Here is a 25,557-nt window from a genome sequence, read left to right on the forward strand (position 1 = left end):
TTCAATAAACCGGCCTAGCTTTGTTAACATTATGCACTACTTCTTTTTAACATTCTTATGTATGGAACCGAAACCAATTTTTAAGAGAACTTATGAAACTATCTTGTTTGCGTTCAATAAATGTAATCTGTTTGTGAAGCTTCATGCTTTATGCTGAAAACCTTTAGGAAGGCATTGTCAGATAATTAGTGTAATAGTTTTTATGCTGTCCTTTTTATCAACTCATAGCTTATCTGATTCTTTTCATGAACTATATTCAGACAGATGTTTTAATGTCTACTTTAAATACAATGGGCTATTTCTTTCTCACTATAATTCTAATTTTTAACAATCAAATAAAAACAAAAGATCACAGAACATTACTTTGCATGTTAAAAAAGGAAACTCAATTCACACATTTATCAAAATAACCCAAATTATTTATCAAAACACTAATCATATTTGAAACACTTCAATCTCATTGATACTTTATTTGGTTCACTGGAATGAGATAAATGATGATTCCCATTACAATGAATTTTTCATTATTCTTTTAAACAACCAAATATGAGAAGTGTAAGGAATCTTTGCACTTTATCATAGAAGATTAACACATAGTGAAAAAAAAAATGTAATGATAGGAAAAATCCAAAAATCAGCAAATTTGACTATCCAAGCCTATAAACAACAATTCCTATTTAGCAAAGTTGAGAGCTCTATTTGCTAAACAACAATTTCCAACAACACATAAAACATATGTTAAAAACTTAAATCCCATCCCAAAAATGTCTGATTTCCTGAGATGAGAAAACAACAAAGAAAAACAACCCATTTCCATTATTCATTCATAATCAACAATGATTCAAGATACAATTATAGCCTGCTTAATCCATTTCAAAAGCATAACAACAAACTAAGCATCACTGTAACAATATAATAAATATATTTTAAAAAAAAAAGAAGGTCGAATGTAACAATCAATCTTCAAAACAAACTAAAATAGATATGTAACGACATAAAATGAAATGAAATGAAATGATGGGTTTTGAAGGTGGGGGTGGGGAGAGGGCTTTGAGCGAGGGAGTTACATATCAGAGCCGTTGGGGTGGGAAGTGGTTTTTTGGCTAAATGTCATATAAGACTCTGTATTTTCCTACCTCTTCATTTGGTTTTCCCCTTTGGCTTTACACACTTTTAACTTGGAGCACGAAACTGATCAATTTTGCAATATGTATTCATCGGACTGGACCAAACAGTTGAATATAGTTCTCTAGTTGTGTGTAAACTTGGTGTTTTATCCAGTTCCTAAAAAACCATTTTGACTTAAGGTTATATTAGTTGCTAAAATCAGAGGGCTTAAGTTTTGCTATTTTTTGAATACATACTTGGGTTTTATATAGCCAAATAGAAAACCAACTACAATTAAAAAATAATATAAGCAAAAAGCCACAACTATATAAGAAGCCAAAAAGCAAGACAATCCATTTCAATTATCACAATCCAATTTACCGGATTAATAAATGATACTGATTACTTGCAAGTAGAAAAATGAAAGAAAAAAGTAGGAAAAACACAACCCATCATTGGATTATTAATAGGAAAAACAACCCCAAAATGTCCGATTTCCTGATTAATCCCTAAAATCAATCAATTTCAATTATAACTTGCTTAATACAATTATAAACTGCTTAATACATTCATAATCAAAAGCATGAACAACAAAATGATTCAAAAATTGTAACCTGCTTAATACAGATTTATGGATAAATAATTCAAAGGCATGAACAAAAACAATGTAACAATCAACAACAGTAACAATATAACATGCTTAACACAATCCACAACAGGTGGGTATAGAATTAAATTGGAATTATATTTAAATGAAAAAGAAGAAAAAAGTAAAATTATATTTCATTAATATAATTTTAGGGTGTATCATGTACAGACACTAAAAATTCTTGGTTCAAAAGATTGGTATTATCGAAATTTGTTTTCTTCTATAAATTGAAATTAAACAAAACTAAGATCAGTAATATAGAGTAGGGATGAGGTTGCCAATTAAAATTTTATTCAAGTCTAAGCACATGGAAAGAGAGGGGGGGCTGTGTGTTTTCAAAATTTGAAATCAAAAAAGAGATAAATGGGAGAGACAAATGGGAGTGAGAGAGAGAGAGGGTCTGTTGAAAATGAGAGAGACAAATGGGGTGAGATATTGGCCCTGTTTGGTAGGGCTTATTTCTAGCTTATTTCAGCTTTTAGCTTAATTTAAGCTATTTTGATGTGTTTGGTTCAGCTTAACAATACAGCTTATAGCTTTTTGTAAGTAAAAAATCAACTTATTCTTTGAGTGGGGGAGGAGAAGCTTAATTTATAAGTCAAAAATCAGCTTATGTTCACAGCTATAAGCTATAAGCTGTTAGGCTATAAGTTATAATCACTTTCCCACAGCTCTACCAAACAGGGCCATTTTGAGCCCTTAGATTAAATCAATCTAATGGTCCAAATTTTGACACAGGTATAAAAGTCACATCCGGATTCAAAAAGCCTCTTGCCATATTATATAGATAACTACAAAACTATAAGAACATAAAAGAAACAATATTGCACTATAGTTCCTATTTATCAATTTTAATCACTTTTGTAGGCATAACTCATAAGAGTAGTGATAATAACTGACAATGTTTCCTACATTGTCTTAAAAGGTACATTTTCACAACCATCAATAAATGCATCGTTAGATGGGAGCCTTCAGCCAATGAAAACTGAAACCCAACATGCACAACAATATGTTTCTAGAGATTGTTAGTCCCACTAAAAGAATTGACAAATTTTAGTTCCCAATATAGATTAGACTTTATGTTTCTCTTGATACCATGAGCAGCACCAAACCATGGCATACACCAAAGGAAACGTGTGCCCCCTACTGTGATGAGATACAGAGAGCAATTATTTGAACCCAGGTCTCTTCAAAACAAATAAGCATAATTAAACCAACAGGAAATAAATAAATAAATAAATAAAAGGTTTAGTTTATAGCAGGAAAGAGTTTAGAGGTTGTTTTGCATAATTCATTGCCATTGCCTGGTGCTTTTATGATTAATTTGCTATACGTGTTCTCTTTAATAAGCACAAATTATTTGCATGGTTCAAGGCTAGTCCAACAATTATGCTTAATTTATTCATTAAAAATCGATAATAAATCACAATGAATTATTAATACAAAGGGTCTAGTACAGCTTAGGTGGAGGGCAAAGAAGGCCACCTTCCGCAGGGGGGCTGAGCAGAAAAGAAAGTACTATTTACACCAACAATAACAATGACGAATTAAATAAATAAACAAACAACTAAATAAAACCCATGAACCTTTCATACATGTCTGAACCACTTTCACATGAACCTCAAGCTGCATTGTAACAAACCAATAAAACTATGATATACACACCTATAAGGCTTGATTTTCAGTTCAATTTGGCGTAACAATGTCTGTATCAAGAAATGAACCAACTGAATAGGTTCTGATATGACCATACCCTAAGCTTGCACCAGAGCAAGTGCCTTGAACTAAACCAAACTAAACTAATCCTACCAACTAAAGCCTTTATAAGTCTCAAATTGCAACAGACGAAATTGAACCCCTAGACGGCAAATTTGATCTCAAAGGATTCTGATGAACCCCAGTAGTCACAATACTCCTACTCAATCCAACTCAACTTGTAACACCATTTAGATAATTTATTTTTTACATTAGTTCTAGCCTGTGGATAGTTTGTCTTATAGCACAATCAAAAGTGAATATAAGAGAAAAAAGGCTTGACAATGCTTTTGTGCTCGCATTGATTGATTTTTGACATTGGTTTTCTTTGAGGGTTTCCCTCTCTTGACACAGAAATCAGTCAACTATAAATTGATTTTTAACCAAGAGAAACACTTTACTGACTAAAGATCTGGAAGTTATCTTCAACCTTTGTTAGATTATCTTGTTGCCTTTCTTCTGTTGTTTCTCATGGCAGGAGAGGATATCCTCCTGCCTTCTCCTTATCATTACACCAATAAATTCAATCTCAAATCAAACATCAACAAATAAATAAATAAAACTATTAAAAAGTATAAACTAAATTTCCTTAAGTATCTCATAAACAAATAGCACAAATATACCTGATTCCAAACCTATGTGATTCTACCACTAACAAAATTTACATGTGACAGTAATAAAATTAGATTGTATTCATCCAAATGAATTAATAATGTTGTAATGTTCTAAACTATTAAAAAACCAGGCTTATAAATTTCCTACACAACCAACCAAAACAATGATCAATCACAAACTATAAATAATGTTTAAATGTTTCAATCACATTGTTTCAATACCACACAATGTTTCAATCACAAATTCTTTAATGTTTCAATGTTTCACCGAATCAATGTTTAAATGTTTCAATCACAAAAATTAATGTTGAAATTAATTAATTATAAAATTAGATTAGAGTTTAGTAAAGACTAAAAATTAGAGATTAGAGATTATAAAATTAGAATAGAGTTTAGATTAGATTAAAGATTAGAGTAGATTAGATTAAAGATTAATTAGAGTAAATTAGATTAGATTAAAGATTAATTAATTATAAAACCAGGCTTAATTAATGTTTCAATCAAAAGATTAGAGTAGAGATCATTATCAATAAAGACTAAAGATTAGAGTAAAGATTATCCAAAAATTAAAGATTAGAGTAAAGATTATCCAAAGATTACCCAAAGATAGAAATATAAACACTAAAGAAAAAGCCCAAGTTTGCTCACCTAAACCGTATGTATACCGGATTATTTCTTTGTTGAACACCATTGTTCCCTTTTGCAGTCCCCTTGTTCCTCTTTTGCAACGGCTCCGTCAATTGGGAGACAGAGGGAGGAAGAGAGAAGATGAAGAGAGTAATACGGGGTTTGGGGTTCAATCGCCAGCAAGGGTTGGGCGGAATGGGCTCCGATAGAGGTAGAGAGAGTGAGGGGGTGCCGTCGTCAATATTCAAGGGTGTTTGGGGCTGCCACTGTTGATAAAGATTGGGATGGTGGAGAGATGGAGGGAGGAAGAGAGAAGATGATGAGAGAGAATGGGCTCCAACAGGGAAGGTTGGGCTCTAATGGAGAGGGAGAGTGAGAGAAAGAGATGGGGGGGTTGTGTGTTTTCAAATTTTGAAATCAAAAAAGAGACAAATGAGAGTGAGAGAGAGAGAGGGTCTGTTGAAAATGAGACAGACAAATGGGGTGAGATATTTTGAGCCCTTAGATTAAATCAATCTAATGGTCCAAATTTTGACACAGGTATAAAAGTCACATCCGGATTCAAAAAGCCTCTTGCCTTATTATATAGATATATCTTGAGGTCCAATGATTAATTTGTTTTGATTATAAAGGCATGGTTAATGAAATAAATTGGTGGGAAGTATAAATTATTGCATTAATATATGGATACTCGGTCCATAAATTCAATTAAAAAAATTTTTGTTGCCCAAAGATCCACACTCTAAAATATATTGTTCGTAAGGACAAGTTCCTATAAAATGACCAAACTACCCATATATATAATATATATTATTTCACAAATCAAACCCTAAACAACTCTCTCTCTCTCTCTCTCCCGATCTAGGGTTTCCTCCTTCTATTTTACCGTCGTCGACGGCAACCTTCGTCGCTCCTCCTCCATCCACAAGATCCAGATCCGTATATATAGGGGTTTTACTTAGTCCTTTGGCCATTGTAGGGCTTATGTTGACCATCAACAAAGAAATAGACAATAGGAAACCCCTAATGCTATGTTTGGTTGGGAGATTTGAGGAAGAATTTAGAAAGAGAAATGGAAAAGGTAGGTGAAATATGAATAAAACATATCTATATTTCACTTAATTTCACACACCTTTTCTCTTTGTCTTTCCAAATCTCTCTCTAAATCTCTCAACCAAACACAACATAAATCTCATACTCCTCCGTTAATTTGATCTGATATTCCTTCATTAATCCAATTTAATTTAATTTTTTTACCTAGAGATCCACACTCTAAAATACATTATGCATAAGGACAAGTTCTTATAAAATGACCAAACTACCCATATATATAAGATATATTATTTCACAAATCAAACCCTAAGCAATTCTCTCTCTCTCTCTCTCTCTCTCTCTCTCTCTCTCTCTCTCTCTCTCTCTCTCTCTTTTCATCTTCGTGATCGAAGCCCAAGGAGGATAAGGAGATTTCGAAGTCGTCGTAATTGTTGAAGTCATCGTTTTCTTTGTCGAAGAGTAGATCTAAGTAGTGAAGTGGTGGTGAGAGGTAGAGGCAGAGAAGTCATCGTCAAATGTAGAATTCGAGAAAACTGAGGTCTTCGTTGAGGTCGTCGGTAGTGGTGGTGGTGGTCGTCATCGTGGAAGAGATAGTGGTGAAGAGAATGAGAGATGAAACAGATAAATTTTTATTTGTTTGAACAGATAGGGTCTGGTTGAAGATTGTTTGTTAGAAAAATCTAATTGAATTTTGAACAAAAGTAATAGCAGCCAAAGATGAAGATTGTTTCTTCTTCTTCTTATTTTTTCTTAGCTCAAATCTGTTGTTTCTATTGTTGATGATGATGATGATAAAATAGATTGCAGCAAATTAAAAAAAAAATGAATAGATAATAGGATAAAATTGGTCAAAATTTGAACAGATAATAAAATATGACAGATAATTGAAAAGATAAAGGAAAAAAATTGAACAGATAATTCTTTTGAATAGATAAAAATTTTAAACAGATAAAAAAAAGTCCCACGGATAAAAAATTTAAACAGATTAAACAATTTGAACAGATAAGAATTTAACAGATAAAAATTAATTTCAACAGATAATCAACGAAAAGTCAAACAGATAAAAAAAAGTCAATGGTTAAAATTGAAAATAAAATATTTTCTAGGACTTATTACCAAACTACTTTATAAAGTATGGACTTCTCATCAACAAAAAATATCTAACCTCATGCCTTATACCTTTCTTATACTGGGTTTATTACCAATTAATCCTTAATATATATGTATGTATTTTTTTTTTCATTTTTTACCCTTAATATTTTTCTATTTATACTTTCTCCCACACTATTATCAATTGCTACCCATTGTCGCCTCTGACTAGTCGGAAAGTCATTGAAAAAATTGTCAGCGATCTGTTGCGACAAACAAGTAGGCACAGAGATAGATAGATAGGACATGTGAACAAATAAGTAGACTGATAAGTCAAACATGTGAATAGATAGGAATATTATGATATTTCAAATTGCTTTTGGCATAAGGATCCTGTAGAGTAATCCTCTAGAGTGATCTCCTAAAGTGGATAATCAGACAGCTGATATTAATACTCACCAAAACAACGTCGTTTTGGTGAGTATTTTGAAGAAAAAAAAAAAAAACAGAATCAGGGGTTTCAAAAGGGATTTTAAAATTCCCCCCATATGTATACAGACAGCGAGAGGGCGAGAGGGCGAAGGAGTTCAAAGGAGTGTTTGGGGTTCAAAGGACGAACGGCGGCGGAGGCAGATGAACCACGACAGAGGATGAAGGACGACGAACCACGACGGAGGACGAACGGGGAGCCTGTGACAGCGAATCGAGGTAAACCTGAATCATAGTGAAGTTAGGGTTTACATTTGGCTTCAATTTTTGTAGAAATTAGTCGATTGGGAGTGTTTCGGGTTGGATTTTGTTTGCTATTTGTGTTAGGGTTCCAGATTTGGCTTTAATTTGTGATACCTGTTAGGCTTTGGGATTTGCCTTCATACCTGTTAGGCTTTGGGATTTTCCTTCATACCTATATATGCATTTATTTTGGGACATTACTAGGATTTGCCTATATTCGACGCTCAAAGTCATCAAAAGACTCAAATGAGTTCATACTTTGCCTGTCATTTTGCCCCTCATCATCAACTGTTTAGAAACAGGAATCAGATATAGAATATAGAATTGCCTTTAAAGCTTGTAAAAAGTGCATTCCTATAGGCGCATAACCAAATATGACTAGAGGTTACAGGGTACCATCTCTGTAATAGAAATCTAAAAATTAAAACATGAACTGATGGGCCTACAGGTAACATGTAAATGTGATATTATGGCGTAATTAGGGCAAATGCATCTGTACAATCATCAATTTCTGAACCTTGTTAGCTGGGGTTGATTACTAACATAGTTTGAGCTAGATGTTTAGAGGCTCAGATAAACATGTATCAAATTTGAACTAATTGGACAGACCTATAAAGTAGTAGGAGTATTCTGCTCCCATCCCATGTGTTTAGGAAGGATAGGATGAATGGCTTTTGTTGCCTAGATGCTACTTTGATGAATAATTATTATACTTTTTTTTTTATTTAGTTAGTTCATTGAGTTCTATAATTAGTTAATTGAAGTTGTATTTTGAAAGCTCATGTTTTGAAAAAAAACCAAAACACCCCCTTAGATTTGAGAAAATAAGTTATTAAAGTAAGATGCCAAACAACTCAGGTTTGTTAAAAAAGGACATATATTTTGATGACAAGATGATGAATTTTATAGAGATGATTGGCATTTTCATTGGAAAAGCAGTGTTCAACTGGTATTACCAAAACCAAACTAATACCAGCAAAGTTTAGAGCCTTCATGAAAACAACAGTTTCATATAGAAGCATATGAGAGAGTAAAGAGAGGTATACTTTAATGTGAGTGATATTGTCACCATGAAAAAGAGATGACAACAAAATAGGGTAACACAGGCCATCTTATTATAAAGCTTTGCGTTCACATGAAGAAGCTTTATAAAGAGATGACAAGAAAATATATATAAATAATTGAAGAAGCTTTTTATTCTTTTTTCTTTTTTCAATTTTCTTTTCCTTTTCCCCCCCCCCCTCTACAAACCCAATATCCATGTATGTGGTATTTTTTTTATGCAGATAAACAAATGGCTTCATCTTCTACTAATAATACGAACTTAAGATTAAAGCCAAGGTTTTGTAATTGTGGAAGAACAGCTTCCATGCGTATTGTACGAACCAATGCAAATGGAAATGAAGGACGTGTCTATTTTGTTTGCCCAAGAAAAATATGTAAGTACCTGTTATATAAATGAATCTGTTACTTTTTACAAATTTCATTTGTCCTTTATTGATTAACTGATTCTTGTCCATTGTAGTCTACGAACGACCACTGCAATTACTTCAGGTGGTTCGCAGATGATGATGACGACGACGACATTACCTCATCAACTTCAACCAATGCTGGACCTCGAACAGATTCAAGAACAGAATAAATGAATGATCTAAGGACAAGGCTTGGTGAGAATGATAGAAGGTTTCAAAGGATGGAGAAGATGTTCAAGGCAATGACTTATGTCATTGTATTTTGTGTATTTTTGTTCTTTATCATGTAAATGACTCGGTTGTTAGGTTTTCGAACATGCTATGAATGTAATCTACTTTTCTACTTGTTTTGTATTTTTTTTTTTAGTGCTTCAAAATCTGATGGCTTGCAAAAACAAGTGTATAACAAGTTTGTTCAAGATGAAATGTGTTGAATGAACAGTTTGTGAAATCTATTGAGTTATGTTGGTTGCTTAACAGTGTGTATTATATGTGATGGTTTGAAAAAAACAGGTATATTAATTAACAGGTTGAACATGAGCTATTGAAACGTGTTCAATGAACAGGTTGAACAAGTTGAATAACGAGGTGTTCAATGAACAGGTTGAACAGGTTGAAGGTGTATAACAGGTTTCTTTGAGATGAAATGTGTTGAATTTTTAAAGTGGGTATTGATTATGAACAGTGTGTGAAATCTTTTGAATTATGTTGGTTGCTTAACAGTGTGTATTATATGTGATGCTTTGAAAATGTTGTATGAAATGTTCAATGCTGTATAACAGGTTTCTGAAATTCAGGTTGTTCATGACCAACATTTTAACAAAAAAATTTATTTCAAATTTTATTTCAGAAAAAACTAGGAACTCATTTACTAATATAACATATTTATATTGACAAAAAGATGTAAGATGCATTTAGCACTCTGGGAAAACATAATAAATAAAATTAGAGAATGAGTACGGGACCTTGCAGCTTCAAAGATCACACAGATTGCACTTAAACTTTGACATGTAACATATTGCACATGATATCCTACTAGATAAACAAAAATGAAAGCAAACTCTTTTTGCTTGTTTTTGACCATGCACAATGACACAGAGCTACACCAAATTAATACCCACTATGATCAATAAACCTGAATAAGTAGAGTAAATGAGAACATAGGAGTTATGTCTGATAAACTACTCACTAGACATGTTTACGTTACCACATAAATGACACAATTGAGCATATTTAACTACTTTGCTACAGACCAAAAGGGGGGGAAAACAGAAACAAAAAAAAAAAGAAACCTGATTATGACAGAAAACCAGCACAAAGGTGATGATTTTCTTGGATAAAACCAAACAAACAAGCAAATAACTTCTAAAAGGAGCTGCTACTTACATGGCATGGATGTTATAAATAAATAGAGATACAAGTCCCACAATAGAAACAGGCTGAACAGAAATTTCAGCATTATTCAGCAACATTTCAGCATTATTCAACTACAAATTCAGCAACCTGTTATACAGCATTATTTCAACATTATTTCAGCAACCTGTTATACAGAAATTTCAGCATTATTTCAGCAACCTGTTATACAGAAATTTCAGCATTATTTCAGCATTATTCAGCAACATTTCAGCATTATTCAACTACAAATTCAGCAACCTGTTATTTCAACATAAATTCAGCATTTCAGCATTATTCAGCATAAATTCAGCATTTTAACATTGTTCAAGCAGCATGTCAACATTGTTCATCAACTGTTCAGCAACATTTCAGCATTATTCAAGCAACATTTGAACAGAAATTTCATCAAAATTTAAGCAACAATTGAACCCAAATTTCAGCAACATTTCAGGGATGGTATCACCAAATTTTTAGCACACTACTAAAAAAAATACTTTTTGCGACCGCCATAAACCGTCGCAAATAATAAAAAACAGTCGCAAAAGACTTTTTGCGACGGCCCATGCGACGGCAAATGGGGGTCGCGAATATGGGGTGGCAAATACTTTTTGCGACGGCAAAACAACGGTCGCAAATTATTTGCGACTACCTAAACTACTTATGGCGACCCCTATTTTGCCATCGCAAAAAACAAAGAAAAATACTAACATGATCTTTGGCGACCATCTTGTTACCGTCGCAAAAAATTAAAAATAAAAATAAAAATAAATAAATTGTGAAACATTAAAGCCCTTTTACCTATCCAGCTGTTTATCAAACAAATTAGACAAATCAAACCCACAGCTAACCTCTAGATATTCTTCCTATTTTCTTCAAATATTAAAGCTTGAACAAAATAAAAACAAAAAATGTCACAATTAAACAATTACTTTTAATATGTGAAACTTTTTTTCATCATATTCCAGTTGGGGTAATATCTGTCAAAACACTTCCAGTATACAATACTACTAATAGAACTTATAAAAGGCGTGTCAATGAAGCACAAGCATTTCAAAGCCCAAATGATGAACTAAAGGTTTAAGATCTAACACGAGGCCTTTCAAGGACTGGGAACATCATTGTGAGAAGACATAAAAATGCAATCAAGTAAAGACAACCAAACATGCAGAACTAAGCTTCTTATGGAGCTCATCCAATTCCGATTGATAGCATGAGAAACCACATGTTTTAACAGCATCAAAATCCACAAGCAAAAATAAAGGTGAATAACCAGTAGCAACAATAATTCTTTGTTCTCACATGATAAAAAAATCTTATTCCAATCTCTAATCAGAGTAAGAGGGGAAGGGGAATGGAGGCAGGATAAGACAAATCATTGCTTACTTCTAATATCCATACTACCCTTGTTTTTTACCGGTCATACCTGCAACCACCTGCAAAGATGCAATCCGAATAATCAAATTAGTTAAAATTACCCGTGCACAAAATTCTTCCATCAGGTACATATATATTTGAAGTAGTACATAAAATGCCCGTAACGTAAAAAATCACTTTCGAAATGTTGAAATGCATAAAAAAAAACCTTAGGGGTAAAGTACATGGTTTTTATAGGGGAAGAATCCTAGTAATTTTTCTAGGCAAGACATCAAAAAGGAGCCCAAAACTCCACTTATCAAGGTCTAGAGAAAGCAGCTGGGAAGCACTAGGGTCTACAAAAGGCAGCTATTGGAAGATGCCTAGTGATTACAATAACATCCTAATCTCATCATACCAGCACCAAATATAATATAAGGCCCACCATTTGATAAGTCATACAGTTAATTAAATTACTAAGAAACATCAGATGGAAGGACTGGAATACTAGCACCATTTGTTCACTACTCTTGAATTTCAAATCCTCAAAACAATTTTGATATCCAAATTAAAAATTCAAAATCCACTATCAAATTCAATGTATTTCTGCTGATGCATGTGGATTTAAACATGTTGCCAAACAGAGTTAATGGCATATCTATAAGCTATTCTGATTATTTCTGTTGTCAGAGGAAAACCTGCGACATTCCTTTGTACTGTGATTGTACAGTATTGATTGAAGGGCAGTGCAGTCCATAAAAGAAAATCAAAGATAGGACATGTTTATATATATAGTTCCAGCACATGATTAGAGAGAAAATCACAGTATATACGCATAATATGTATAGAAAAATCACAGTTTATATATATAGTTCCAGCACATGTTTATATATATAGTTCACAGTTTATATATATAGTTCACAGTTTAGAGAGAAAATCACAGTTTATATATATAGTTCCAGCACATGTTTATATATATAGTTCCGACATTCCTTTGTACTGTGATTGTCCCAGCCCCAGCCCCAGAAACAGAACCAGCCTCATCATGATTAGAGAGAATTCAGTTAAACATTGCACAAGGAATACCAAAAGCACATGTTTATATATATAGTTCCAGCACATGTTTATATATATAGTTCTGCGCTCTTCATTGCAGTAGAGGTGTTTATTGAGTGAACATGGGACCTGTAACTTTGTTTATTCCAGCACATGTTTATATATATAGTTCTGCGCTCTTCATTGCAGTAGAGGTGTTATATCTGGGTAATCTAATTGGTAGTTCAATAAAAACTGATGCTTCTACTTTTTCTATATTGGTTTTATAATGTTCTAGAAATTCATGTGTTTCATTCAATATCAAGTTGGTGGATAGCTAGGTTCTTAATCATTTGAAGCCATATAATTAATAAATGACATAATGTACCTGTTCTTTCGCGTAGGGCATGAAAAATTAAGTATTTGTGCTGCATACATTCTCTTCATACACAGCAAATATCATAAATACATGCATGGGGAAATATAGTGATATCCTTCAAGAACTTCATACACAGCAAATATCATAAATACATGCAGAAATATAGTAGAGTGGCATACCTATTCATTTTCTTTTGAAGCTTGCTGCCCACTAGATGCATCCGACACCTACAATATGTTAGTATAATGTGTTAATAATTTCCAATGTGGCTATCCCTTGCGATGAGTTGGAATAACATCTGTAAAGTTTCTAATGTGACACCCAAGGCATGTGATGCTCTTTTATTTGTAACGAAAATATGGGCAGTATGCACCAAGAGCATGCAATTACAATCAGGCTAGCTTGAGGTGTCTTATTTTGTCCATTTTTCATTTAGATTTTCAAAACATAATAAGGAAGTTGTGCATTCGTGGGATTTTGTTTAGGAGTGTAGGGGCATATGTTAATAAGATTTTAGACGCTTAGGGTATGCGAAGTTTCATACAATGCACAACTCTACTCAACTCCTCTTGGCAATACCTCAATCAAACTACTCATGTTAGACCCAATGACAGTCTACTGTCTACGCTACCATTGTAGATGAATAAAGTTAGTAGATTGTGATGTTTGAATTATTTTGATCCAGAATTGAGAATACAAAGCCAAGAAGAGAACAAAATGAAACAAACAAACAGACTACCATAAACAACATCCAAATCAAGCGAAAAAAAAAGAAAGAAAAAGGCAGTTTGGTGTTGCTTTCTAGTACAATTGTTAATACAACTTCCCAGAATTAGGTCACTCACTCTAAAGATAATCTGCATGGATATTAGCTTTCAAATAATAGCATCCACATTCATTTCTTAAACCTTCTAGCTAATTAACAAAACAATGAACATTAAAAAAATAAAAAATAAAATTTAAAAATTAATCTAAATTGGAAGGATCTGAAACAGCTAACATATTTCATAATAGGCCACTTGTCTCTTTCCTCATGACATTAAAAAAACAACTCCAAGTTACATAAGTAAGAGTAAATGCATAAGTAAGAGTTTAAATGCATAATAGGCCACTTGTCTCTTTCCCCTTTTAAAAATTTGCATAAGTAAGAGTTTAAATGCATCACTTTGACTAGAAATCTGCATGGTTATTAGCTCTCGAATAGGTTAAAAATGGACAAACGATTACTATACTTTTGGGAGAAAAATTGTTGCCTCAAAAATAAATAGGAGGATTTATTAGAAAACCCTTTTTCAAATACTTGTATCTCAATTAATTCATAACATATTCTTATATTGCAATAAGTCCTATCATTTGGATATTTGATTAAACAAATCTTAATTATCATATTTAAGGTATATTATAGACAATTTTATCTTTACAAATTTTTTTTGAATGTTTAGCAACTTGATAATGTAAACATTCATATATATTTTTTTAAAGATTTGATGTGAACATTCATATTTAACAGTGTGAATATTCATATCATGAAACATTCACCATTAATGCGAATATTATTAAGGGTATTTTGGTAATTATATCACCCATAAAACTTATTGAAACATAAAAAAATATTTTAAACTAAGTAGAATATAAGTAGATGAAGAGAGATTTATGAATAATTGTCCCAAATAAAAATTTTTTGACAGCAAATTATTTTGTCCCAAACTACATTTATTAGCGTCTTTGGTAATGTTAGAATAATTTTTTTGTTTGTGTCGCAACAAGATATGATTGGCAGAGTGGTAAACTAGACCCTTCCATGATGAATCGAAAAGCAGAGAACTTATTGCCTCACCTTGTTCAGGTTCTCTCTCTCACTCACCACGTCAACTCAAAGCAATTTGATTCTTTTAATTTTAAAAAGTTTTCAGAATTAAATTTATAATATAAACTTGATTTGGTACGGATTACACATTCCATGTTTTGAAACATTTCTAGATATTTTTCTATGAGTACATAAACTGATACATACAGATGAAATTTGCAAAACTTATTTTACAAACTATAAGGCTAGTATGTTGTTTTAGTGGGTTTCATTTCAAAATCAAATTTTGTCATTGAATGTCACCATATGTGGTTAAGATTGTGAGGTATTGAATTATATAATTTCAATATACATAAATCTCAAACACCTGATTTAATAGTTGAAAGTGGATTGAGACAGAAGAATCAAGGGATTTAAGGACACAAAATCATGTGCCCACAAAATTTATCATTCTTCTACATGCACAGAATCCGATTCGATTCAGTGAGATAATTGTGTTAGGTTGCATGATCAAATTCAGTACATTTAGAATTTTCCCAAGATTTATCACAAAAGGTCATCTAATTTTTGGGCCTTTGCATCTATTGCCAAGAAATTAAAGAGGGTTTAAGTTGATTAGAGTATAAGCTAGATTTGTCTACATTAATGCAGGTGTCAATAAACTTGGATGCAAATGGTGAATGCCAAGAATGTTCAGTGAAGTCATTGAATGAATGGAAAAAAGCATCCGATTTCCCAGTGATAAATCAAGACTACTCAGGTGCCAAAAACACATACATTTATGCAGCAACGACCTCTGGTTCAAGCCAAGCATTGCCACATTTCCCATTCGACACAGTGCTGAAACTAAACACTTTGAACAAGTCAATCCCCAAAACCCCCCAAGTTATGTTTTCAAACAAGATTTCGAAGTTACAGTCGCATTTTGAAAACACGACTTCGTAAAATAGAACATAGATTTGAAATATAAGTTTTAAACTGCTTGGATTTGAAAATTTTCTCTTAAAAATGTTAGGTAAAAAACACTAAGGAGCATAGTTTATCTTGAAATCTTAGAGCAGCCATGAACTTTGAAAGTTTTCATCAAACTTGGACTTGAAAACTAACATTAGTGCCCCATGGCTTATCTCATAAGCACGCTTCTAAGTGAGAACGTCTATCCTAACAATGCTTGCTCACAAAACTAATTTAATCACAATCAATCAATCCAATCATGCTAAAACTAATTTAAAATCCTACAACTCAGTTATAGATAGTGAGAAAACACCCATCGATTAGTTTGAAATGAAGGCATTGAGGTCGTTGTCTAACCTTAAATCAATGAAATAACTGTCAACATTAAGTCTCTCAGAAGTCCTTATACGCTAGCTGAGTTAGGTTTGGGCTTGACCTGTAATGACAGAAACGAGAGTTAAAAAAATATTAGATCTAGAATTTTTTCTTTCCTAAATAGAACATGTCTGATTGATATTCAAAGCACATGTAGCAGCCATGAAATGAACATCATATTCAACAATTTTGCAGAGAGAAGTAATTTGAACAATTCAAGCAATGAAGTGTTTCCAGTAAGGAGCTTCCAAATTACTGTCAACAAGTCCGGCGGAGGACCGTTAACTGACTGTCCTGTGTTTTATAAAATGCGAGAAAATTAAAATTTGAACCTCACGAAAAATACTTGGCTTCAGTGGATGTGAAGAAGAGATCGTTTTCCAACATTTTCTCGGCAACCAAACACAATAATATCACAAGAAAGCTAAATAATGTAAAGAAAAAGAACGAAAGAGACGCACCTGAAGCTGTGAATCCCTCACATTTTTTGCAAACTTCGAAGCTTGTGATCCAAAGGAGAGCTTCGACCAGTGATCAGAGGATTTGCCAAAACAAAGAGAACGAATACCTACACACAGAGAGAGAGAGAGAGAGTAAATTGAAAACCTAGATTTCCTAAGTCAGATAGAGAGAGAAGCAGGGGTGATAGATTAAATTAACTGATTTGATTCAATTCATTTAGTGATATCATTAAACAGAACATAGAGTGATGATTACCAGACGAAGCAAAGGAGCTTCGGGATTCGCAATACGAGTTAAGGCTATGTCAGAGCTAAATAGATCCGACTCGGCTTGAAATCGGAGAGCAATGTCGGAAATTAGAGAGTTTCAAATTGCTAGAATGAGCAGAAATTTCGACGGATTTGAAGGCGACGAAGATTGATCCGACAGCGGAATAAGCAGCCGTGGAAGCTCCGGCGATTGAAGAAAGAGAGAGAGATGAAGAAGAAGAAGATCGCTACAATGTGTTGTGGTTGATTAATTTGCTTTGGAAGCTCCGAAGAGTGTGAGAATGGCGATGCATTTGAAGAGCTTTGACTGTGGCCAGTCAGATTCGAGCGAGAGAGGGTGGAGAGTCAAAAGAGAGTCGAGCGAGAGAGATTTTGAGAGAGAGAGAGTTCATACAGAGAGATTTGGGAAATAAGTGAAAAAGGGGAGATAGTTTTTTAACAACGCGGGTCTTCTTTTTTTAATGTAAAAGTGATTTTTTGCAACCACTAAATCATCCGTCGCAAAAAAATAAACGCAAAAAATCATATTTCTAGTAGTGGCAACAGTTTAATGAAAGGTTTTGAATATTACATATCCAACAAAAAATTCACAAAAATTCCCAAAACAAAATAACGCTAAGATGTTGGCGTGTGATCCACATCCCCATGCCCACGGCCACACCCACAACCACGACCATATAGTACCTACAAAAAAATAAAATAATATTACATCAAAGGAACCATAAAATAAAATGGAACTTTAAATGAATGAATGACAAAATAAAAGAGGAAATGTGAAAAATAAATTACTTGACTACATGCGGGACTATTTGAAGCTTGCGAGTGATAACTACTTGCATTGTTAAGCAATGCTTGATAGGTTCCATGGACGGAATACATTGATGGCATTGAAAAATGCATATTGTGATGAAGAAAACTTGGCTGCAACAATAACAAACACATATCAATTTAAAATGATAATAGTCACCCACAAATCCTTACTAAAACTTTTTATTAACCAACTTACATCATAGGCGGGATACATAAATTGAGACGAAGAAGCTCTAACTTGAGGAACACTCGGCGAGAATGGACGAAGTTGAGGAGCACTTGAAAATAAAGGAGCCGACTGAGGAAATAAGGAAGGTGCTTCAGGAGCACTTGCCGAAATATGGGAGGAGTTTGAGGAGTAACAGACATGGAAGTTTGAGAAGCATTATGTGAACTTGTTTTATTTTTCTTTGCCAACGCAAGCTCCAAACCACCTTTTGTCCGCCTTTGTCCCTTGCTAGTGCACTCTCTTCTCTTGAGTCCTTTTGCTTGAACTACATTTTTATCCGCTACACCATCCACTTCAAAGCTTTCAGGGCATGTGTTGGGGGGGCTTTCTTGTTGAACAGTATCTAAACAAGGCATATCGAATTTTGCGCTTAACATGGTTTCAATGTCTGCAATTAATTCATCCGCTTTCTCGACCGTCAAATTATATGTTTCCTCACTTTCAGAAGCTCTACATGCTACGGATCTGAATATTGCCATCAATGACCTATAACGTGAAGTTTGATGCAATCTTACATTAACCTGAATATCATACCCACACCTATCTTTCACATTTTCAGATCTTGCTTTTTTAGTCCATCTCTTCAGAATATATTGTGAAGGAATCTCTTTGAATTTGAGTCTTTCTCTAAGGATCTTCAAACAATGACTACACAAAATGCCCTTCATTTCAAACTTCCTATAATTGCAAGTGACCGAATCATCACACTCCTGCCTCACCTTCCTCACCTTTATACCATCACTATCAAGAACCGTATAAACGGTACTCTTACCATCATTTTCAATTTCTTCAATGTTGACTTCAAGGGACTTGACATACTCATCCTGAAATTCTTCAAAAATTTTATTTGTGTAAACATCTGCAGCTTGCTCCATAATCTTCACTTTAATATTCACCCTTGGTAACTTTTAGCATAGAGCATATTCGGCTTGTAACTCTTTGTACCTCTTCTCAGAAAGAACTCGAACAAAATGCATGAAAATTTGCATTAAGTTATGATCAGACTGAATGAAATTCTTCAAGAAAACATTAAAGGATTCACTAAGTTGGGTGCTACTCATGCCCGCACCCCATGCATTTTTAACATATGGCCAACCCCATTTTCCCTTGACCCCAAATGTTAACTTCAACCAATGATTATCTCTTACTTTATACTTGTCAAGCATTTCCTCCGATTTTAACGTAAACTCTTCCTCATCCTCAATGTCGTACATAAACGTGGATAAAACACTCTTCATCCCCTTATCCTTCACCGCCTTATCCTTGAAGATAGAATTTGCATGCCTTAATGCATTTTGCATCAAATGCCAAGTGCAAAGGCGGTGGGTTGTGTTAGGCATGACAATAGGTATGGCCTTAGCCATTGCAACATCCTGATCCGTATAAATTGTTTTTGGAGCCTTACTTGACATTGCCTCCAAGAATCTTCTAACAAGCCATACAAAAGAATCAGCGGTCTCATCATATATCTAAGCTGCACCAAATATCACAGTTTTCCTATGATGGTTAAATCCAACAAAAGACGCAAATGGACTATGTGCACTATTTAACTTGTAAGTAGTGTCGAAAGTCACAACTTCACCAAATTGCCCATAATCCATGATCATCTGAGCATCGGCCCAAAATATGTTTGTAATCTGCTCCTCGTTATCTAATTGGACCGAGTAAAAAAAAGATGGATTCTCCAATGATTTGTCACGAAAATATTACAAAATGCTACATGCCTCCCCATATGCTAAACTGTTTTGCCTCTTCGTTCTCAAATAATTTTTTTGGTCCAGTTTTGTGAACCCAAGTGACTCCCTTCCACCAACTTCATTAACCATGAGCTCAAATGCAGCATTAAAACGGATTCCAGATTTTTCGACTAAATCTATTTCAGTTGCCTGTGATGCAGATATCTTCCTTTGGGATGGTAACATATGCGTACATTCTGTTGGTACAAAGATATGATTATGTTGTTCAACAAAATCACTAACAAAAAATTTCTGCATATTCCTATCCCACTTAATGACAAGTCGAGCTTGACAACCAGTCTTCACTTCTTGCCTAGGATTTTTTGTTAATAGATCTCGCTTGTCGACAACCCAAAATCCCTCCTTATTACAAACAAATTGTCTTGAAGTGATTTGCCCCTCTTTGCTCTTGTTTACGTAACCCATTCTAATACTAAAGTCCAACCTTCCTCCATAAGTATTATAGAAATCATATGCTTCTTGTTCTGTATCAAACGTCATGCAAACTCTAGGCTTCCAATCACACTCACCCCCGTCATTCTCATGATTGTTAGGTTCCATATCAATGTGCCAAGTCACTTAAAAAATAAAGAAGTGCTCAATATTAGCATAAAAACTGTAAATTATGTTTGCAAAATAATACAAACTGAATAAGATAATCAACAAATAAAAGAAATTAGATAATCAAGGCAAACAAAAAAAAATAGAAATTAACAAAAACCAAATGCAAAGTGCAATATGCTATCTTTGTGGTTAGAGTTCCAGTAATAAACTTCATTTCAGGAGGGTCAAACTTTATCAATAAAGTAGGATAGAACATAAATAAAAAGAGTGGATGCCATTTATATATGAATGGAATTTGGGCTATGATTAATGTCAAATAATTTCTTTTGCTACTATTGCTTGGTGGAGAAGGGCACAAATGATACATTTTGCATTAGCTGTAAAACTTGAAGAATGAGCCTTAACTCTTATGAGCCTATAACAAAAACTACAGAACGTCATAACAAGTTTCTAGCTTGTATGTTTGTTATAGAGATTTATCTACACAATATGTTTGTCAAGTTTCATTTTATTTGAAATTCTATCAGAAGAAGAAAGAAGCACCTATAAAACACATTGAGGAGCAATCCCGTTGAAAAAAAAAAATTGCTGCTTGCCCTCACAAATTGTTGAACCTTCTCAGATGTTGCCAGTGGTGGACGTTTCTTTATATGTTCCTTTAACCCAATTAATGAATATCTGATAAAAAAATACATGTAATGACTACAAAGAAAAACAATGACTACAAGGAAACTTCAGGATGTAAATTGCCTATGTCCACTTAAGAAACAGGAAAAAAAAAAAAAAAAAGTTTGACAGAGAAATAATCTGGTTAGATTTGCATACAGAGATGGGAGAGCTTTACGTTGACTTACATAAGCATACAGAGCTGAACCCATTTTTTTCCTAAGGTTGCATATACTGTGTGTGTATATATATATATATCTATTATCACAGGGATTGAGCAACATATATCAGCAAGATTGAAGCAAGATTTGTGTGGAGCAATATATATCAGCAAGATTTCAGCAAAAAAGGCAAACATAATATAATCACCTATATTTTCTTCAAACGGTTGGAGCAGGGGCAACGGCCACGGCGGCGGCAGGACAGTGGCGACAGCAGGACGGCGGCAACGGTAGGGCGACAGGATGCTCTTCGCGACGGCCAACTCTTCTTCGCTCTCTCGTTCTTTCTTTGATTCTTCCCGCCGTCTGCATAGCCGTCTTTATACATATGGAGGGAATTTTGAAATCCCTTTTGAAACCCCTAATTCTGGTTTTTTTTTTCAAAATACTCACCAAAACGACGTCGTTTTGGTGAGTATTAATATCAGCCGTCCGATTATCCACTTTAAGAGATCACTCTAAAGGATTACTCTAGCGGATCCTTACGCTTGTTTTTGTCCTTCTGGACCAAAAAGAACAGAACTTGAAACAATTGGTCCAAAAGTTGGAAAATTTAACTTTCAGCCCAAAAGCCTAAAATTAAAAATATATTTTGTTTAGTTTGATTTTTTAAAAATTATTTTTAGACAAATTTTCATTTATCTTTAATGATTTTATATTTTATATTTTATTTTATATTTATTTTTTACTTCATAGATTCATCATAATTTTTGTTATTTTTTTGTAAATATTTTAAAGTATAAAAAAAATTTAAAAACAATTATCTAAAACAAATAAAAACCATCGGAAAAACAAATTGTGAAAAATCCCACAAAACAAATAAAATATGTAAAAATAATTATGAGCAACTAATTTGGTGGTCTAATAAAGTAACCGCTTTTGGAAGGCAAATACAGAGACAAAAGAAGGCACTTGTAGCAGCATCGTTTTCTTTCACCATACAACTTTAGAGCATCACATATCTTTTTTTTTCATTATCGAGTGAAAATTTTCATTTGATATTCGAATAGAAGATTTTGAGATTGTATCAAAATGACAGTCGACCAGGTAGATGTCCTGTCGATTGATCGATCAGTGTATTTGTTTTATATAATTTTTTACAAAAAGGTGATTATTATGGAAAATAGTGAAAATTTAGGTCCTGTTTAATATAGTTCTAGAATTAACGTTTCAGAGCTTAATTTGAACACGACATTTGTTTACGTATTTCAAAACTTAATTTCACGTTCACTTTTGAAAACGCAGTCGAAAGCGGGAAATTTGGACTAATCGATAGTCCAGCCGGTTGACCGGAATACTGCAAATTTTTTTTTTTTTTGCAATTGACATATATTAATTTTTATATATTCGAAAAAAATATTTTCCGAATTTAAAATTTTTTTTATGTGTTTTAATAGAATTTTGAATTGTATGTTTAGTTATTAATTGTAAGTTTTTATATCAAATATCATATGTCACATCAAAAATTTCCCACTCAATTTAAAAAAAATTTCAAAACTTTTTCACCAAACAAATTTTTCACATTCAAATCATAATTTCAAAACTCACAAACTCAAAATACAACTCATACTCTCAAATCACAGTTAGAAAGTTCTACCAAACGCAACCTTAATGCCTATGAATAGTGATTTGATGAAAAATTTCAAGGGTCCTCAATTTGGTAAAAAAAATTTGAAAAAATAATTAATCAGCTTGTTTGTTTTCATTTTTCAAAAAGTACTTTTCAAAAAATTCTACTTTCTTATTTTTCGTACTTTTTGTTTTTACTAAATTTTTTTAATATTTTAAGTAATTTTTTTACTTTTTAGACACACCTAACATAAATATACCTAAAAAGTAAAAAAAATATTAAAAAAATCTTATAAAAATTCACTAAATATCAAAAATACAAAAAAATGCAAGAATTCAGTACATTTTTTTTTTATATTTTTATGTATTTATTCCAAACCAAGCCTCAAGTCCCATCAAATAGGGTCGGCTACATGAATCCTTCTTCTTCACGCGGCCCTATCAAAGGCCATTTCATTAGTCAAATTAAGTAGATTCATATCTCTATTTAAAACGCTAGTCAACGTTCATCTAGGCCTACCCCGTCCCCTAACACTTCCATCTACCGTTACAGTATCGCATCTCTTCACTACTGCCTCTGTTGGTTTCCGTTGAATATGACCAAACAATCTCAAACGATTGTCTTTCAACTTATCTTCTATCGGTGCTACTCCTACCCATTCCCGAATACACTCATTCGTAATCATGTCTTATCTAGTCTTACTACACATCTACCTTAGCATCCTCATTTCAGCCACACTCATCTTATCTACATGTTGTTTCTTGGTTGCCCAACACTCCGTCCCACACAACATAGCTGGTCTAATAGCCATTCTATAAAACTTACATTTTAGTCTAGTGGGTATTCGTTTATCACACAATACCCCAGACGCACTTCTCCACTTACACCATCCCGCCTTAATTCTATGGGTCACATCTGCATTAATCTCTCCCGCTGTTGTGACAATCGACCCTAGATAATGAAAATGTTCACTCTTAGGCAATTCTTGGTTCTCAATCTTCACTTCTTCTCTACTTTCATTGTTACTGTTACTAAATTTACACTCCATGTATTCTGTCTTAGTTCTGCTTATCCGAAATCCTTTAGATTCAAGAGTTTTTCTCCAAATCTCTAACTTTGTGTTAACTCCTTCTCTAGTCTCATCCACTAGCACAATATCGTCTGCAAAAAGCATGCACCATGGCACGTCATCCTGAATATTTATCGTCAACTCGTCAATAACTAAAACAAAAAGATAAGGACTTAAGGTAGATCCTTGGTGTAACCCTACAGTGATAGAAAATTCATTTGTCTCTCCAGCTGGCGATCTAATGGTGGTCACTACCCCTTCATACATGTCCCTAATCACGTCAATGTAATCTTTTGTCACTCATTTCTTCTCTAACACCCACCATATTATATCTCGGGGCACTCTGTCATATGCTTTCTCAAGGTCGATAAACACCATATGAATGTCTCTTTTCTTTTCTTTATACTTTTCTATTACTCTCCTCAAAAGATAGATCGCTTCCATTGTTGACCTACCAGGCATAAACCCAAATTGATTCTCTGACACCTCTGTTATATCTCGCAATCGGCGATCCATCACCCTCTCCTACACTTTCATTATATGATACATTAGCTTGATTCTTCTATAGTTGTTATAATTCTGGACATCACCTTTATTCTTATAGATTGACACTAAAATACTCTTTTTCCACTCATCTGGCATGTTCCTAGTCAACAAAATTTTGCTAAACAACTTAGTTAACCAACTAACTCCCTTTTTACCCAAACACTTCCAAGTTTCAATAGGGATATCATCGGGTTCTAAAGCCTTATTTGATTTCATCTTCTTAAGTGCAATTTCCACTTCAAAGTTCCTGATCCTGCAATAGAACCTATAGTCTTGGTTTATCGTATTACTGGCTATTTCTTCCCTTATTGTCGTACCTCCATGTTCCTCATTTAATAGTTTCTCAAAATAATTCTTCCATCTTTCCTTAATCTCATCATCCTTCACCAATACCTTAGAATTCTCACTCTTGATGCACTTTACTTTATTAAAATCTCTTATTTTCCTCTCTCGTATCTTAACAAGTTTGTATACCCTCTTCTTTCCCTCCTTACTATCTAGTCTAGTGTATAGGTCATCATATACTTTCAACTTGGTCTCTCTCACTACTTTCTTGACCTCCTTATTAGCTAATCTATAACTCTTAAGGTTTTCCTCAGTTCTATTATTCTGTCACTTTTTAAAACACTCTTTTTTTGCCTTAACTACCGCTTGCACCTCTTCCCTCCACCACCAAGTTTCCTTAGAACTGGGTCCCGTTCCTTTCGACTCTCCAAGCACTTCCCTTGAGATTCTCCTCATACAATTGGCCATCGAGTTCCATTTTTATGTATTTATTAATTTTTAAAAATATTTTTTATAAATTTTTTACTTTTTAGATACATCTAAGTAAGGTGTATTTAAAAAAGTAAAAAAAAAATGTTTAAAATTTTAAAAATATTCACTAAAAACAAAAAAATATAAAAACAAAAAAATTCAATTTTTAAAAAATTTAATTCAAAAAACTCCAACCAAACACAGTGATGGTTGTTTTTTTTGTCAAATTTAAATTTGACAAAGAATTGATGAACGATGTATAT

At 33.4% G+C, this 25,557-nt stretch overlaps 1 protein-coding gene and 1 long non-coding RNA gene across 2 annotated transcripts; both read right to left on the reverse strand.

Annotated features, from left to right (window-relative positions):
• Positions 1 to 11,735: 11,735 nt before the first annotated feature.
• On the reverse strand, positions 11,736 to 17,138 carry LOC145806425 (uncharacterized). Its single transcript, XR_014349540.1, has 5 exons — positions 17,114 to 17,138; positions 16,858 to 16,964; positions 16,379 to 16,457; positions 15,845 to 15,913; positions 11,736 to 11,926 (listed from the first exon to the last, which is right to left on the reverse strand). It is a non-coding gene; the product is annotated as an uncharacterized LOC145806425 (long non-coding RNA).
• A 1,936-nt stretch (positions 17,139 to 19,074) lies between these two features.
• Positions 19,075 to 20,463, reverse strand: LOC145805696 (protein FAR1-RELATED SEQUENCE 5-like). Its single transcript, XM_082900876.1, has 2 exons — positions 19,958 to 20,463; positions 19,075 to 19,594 (listed from the first exon to the last, which is right to left on the reverse strand). The coding sequence occupies exons 1-2, from the start codon at positions 20,461 to 20,463 to the stop codon at positions 19,075 to 19,077; spliced, it is 1,026 nt and encodes a 341-aa protein (XP_082757002.1).
• Between the last annotated feature and the right edge of the window lie 5,094 nt (positions 20,464 to 25,557).

Source organism: Camellia sinensis, chromosome 13, assembly GCF_055761805.1.
Source record: "Camellia sinensis isolate YWXY chromosome 13, ASM5576180v1, whole genome shotgun sequence".
In the NCBI taxonomy this organism is placed as follows: domain Eukaryota; kingdom Viridiplantae; phylum Streptophyta; class Magnoliopsida; order Ericales; family Theaceae; genus Camellia; species Camellia sinensis.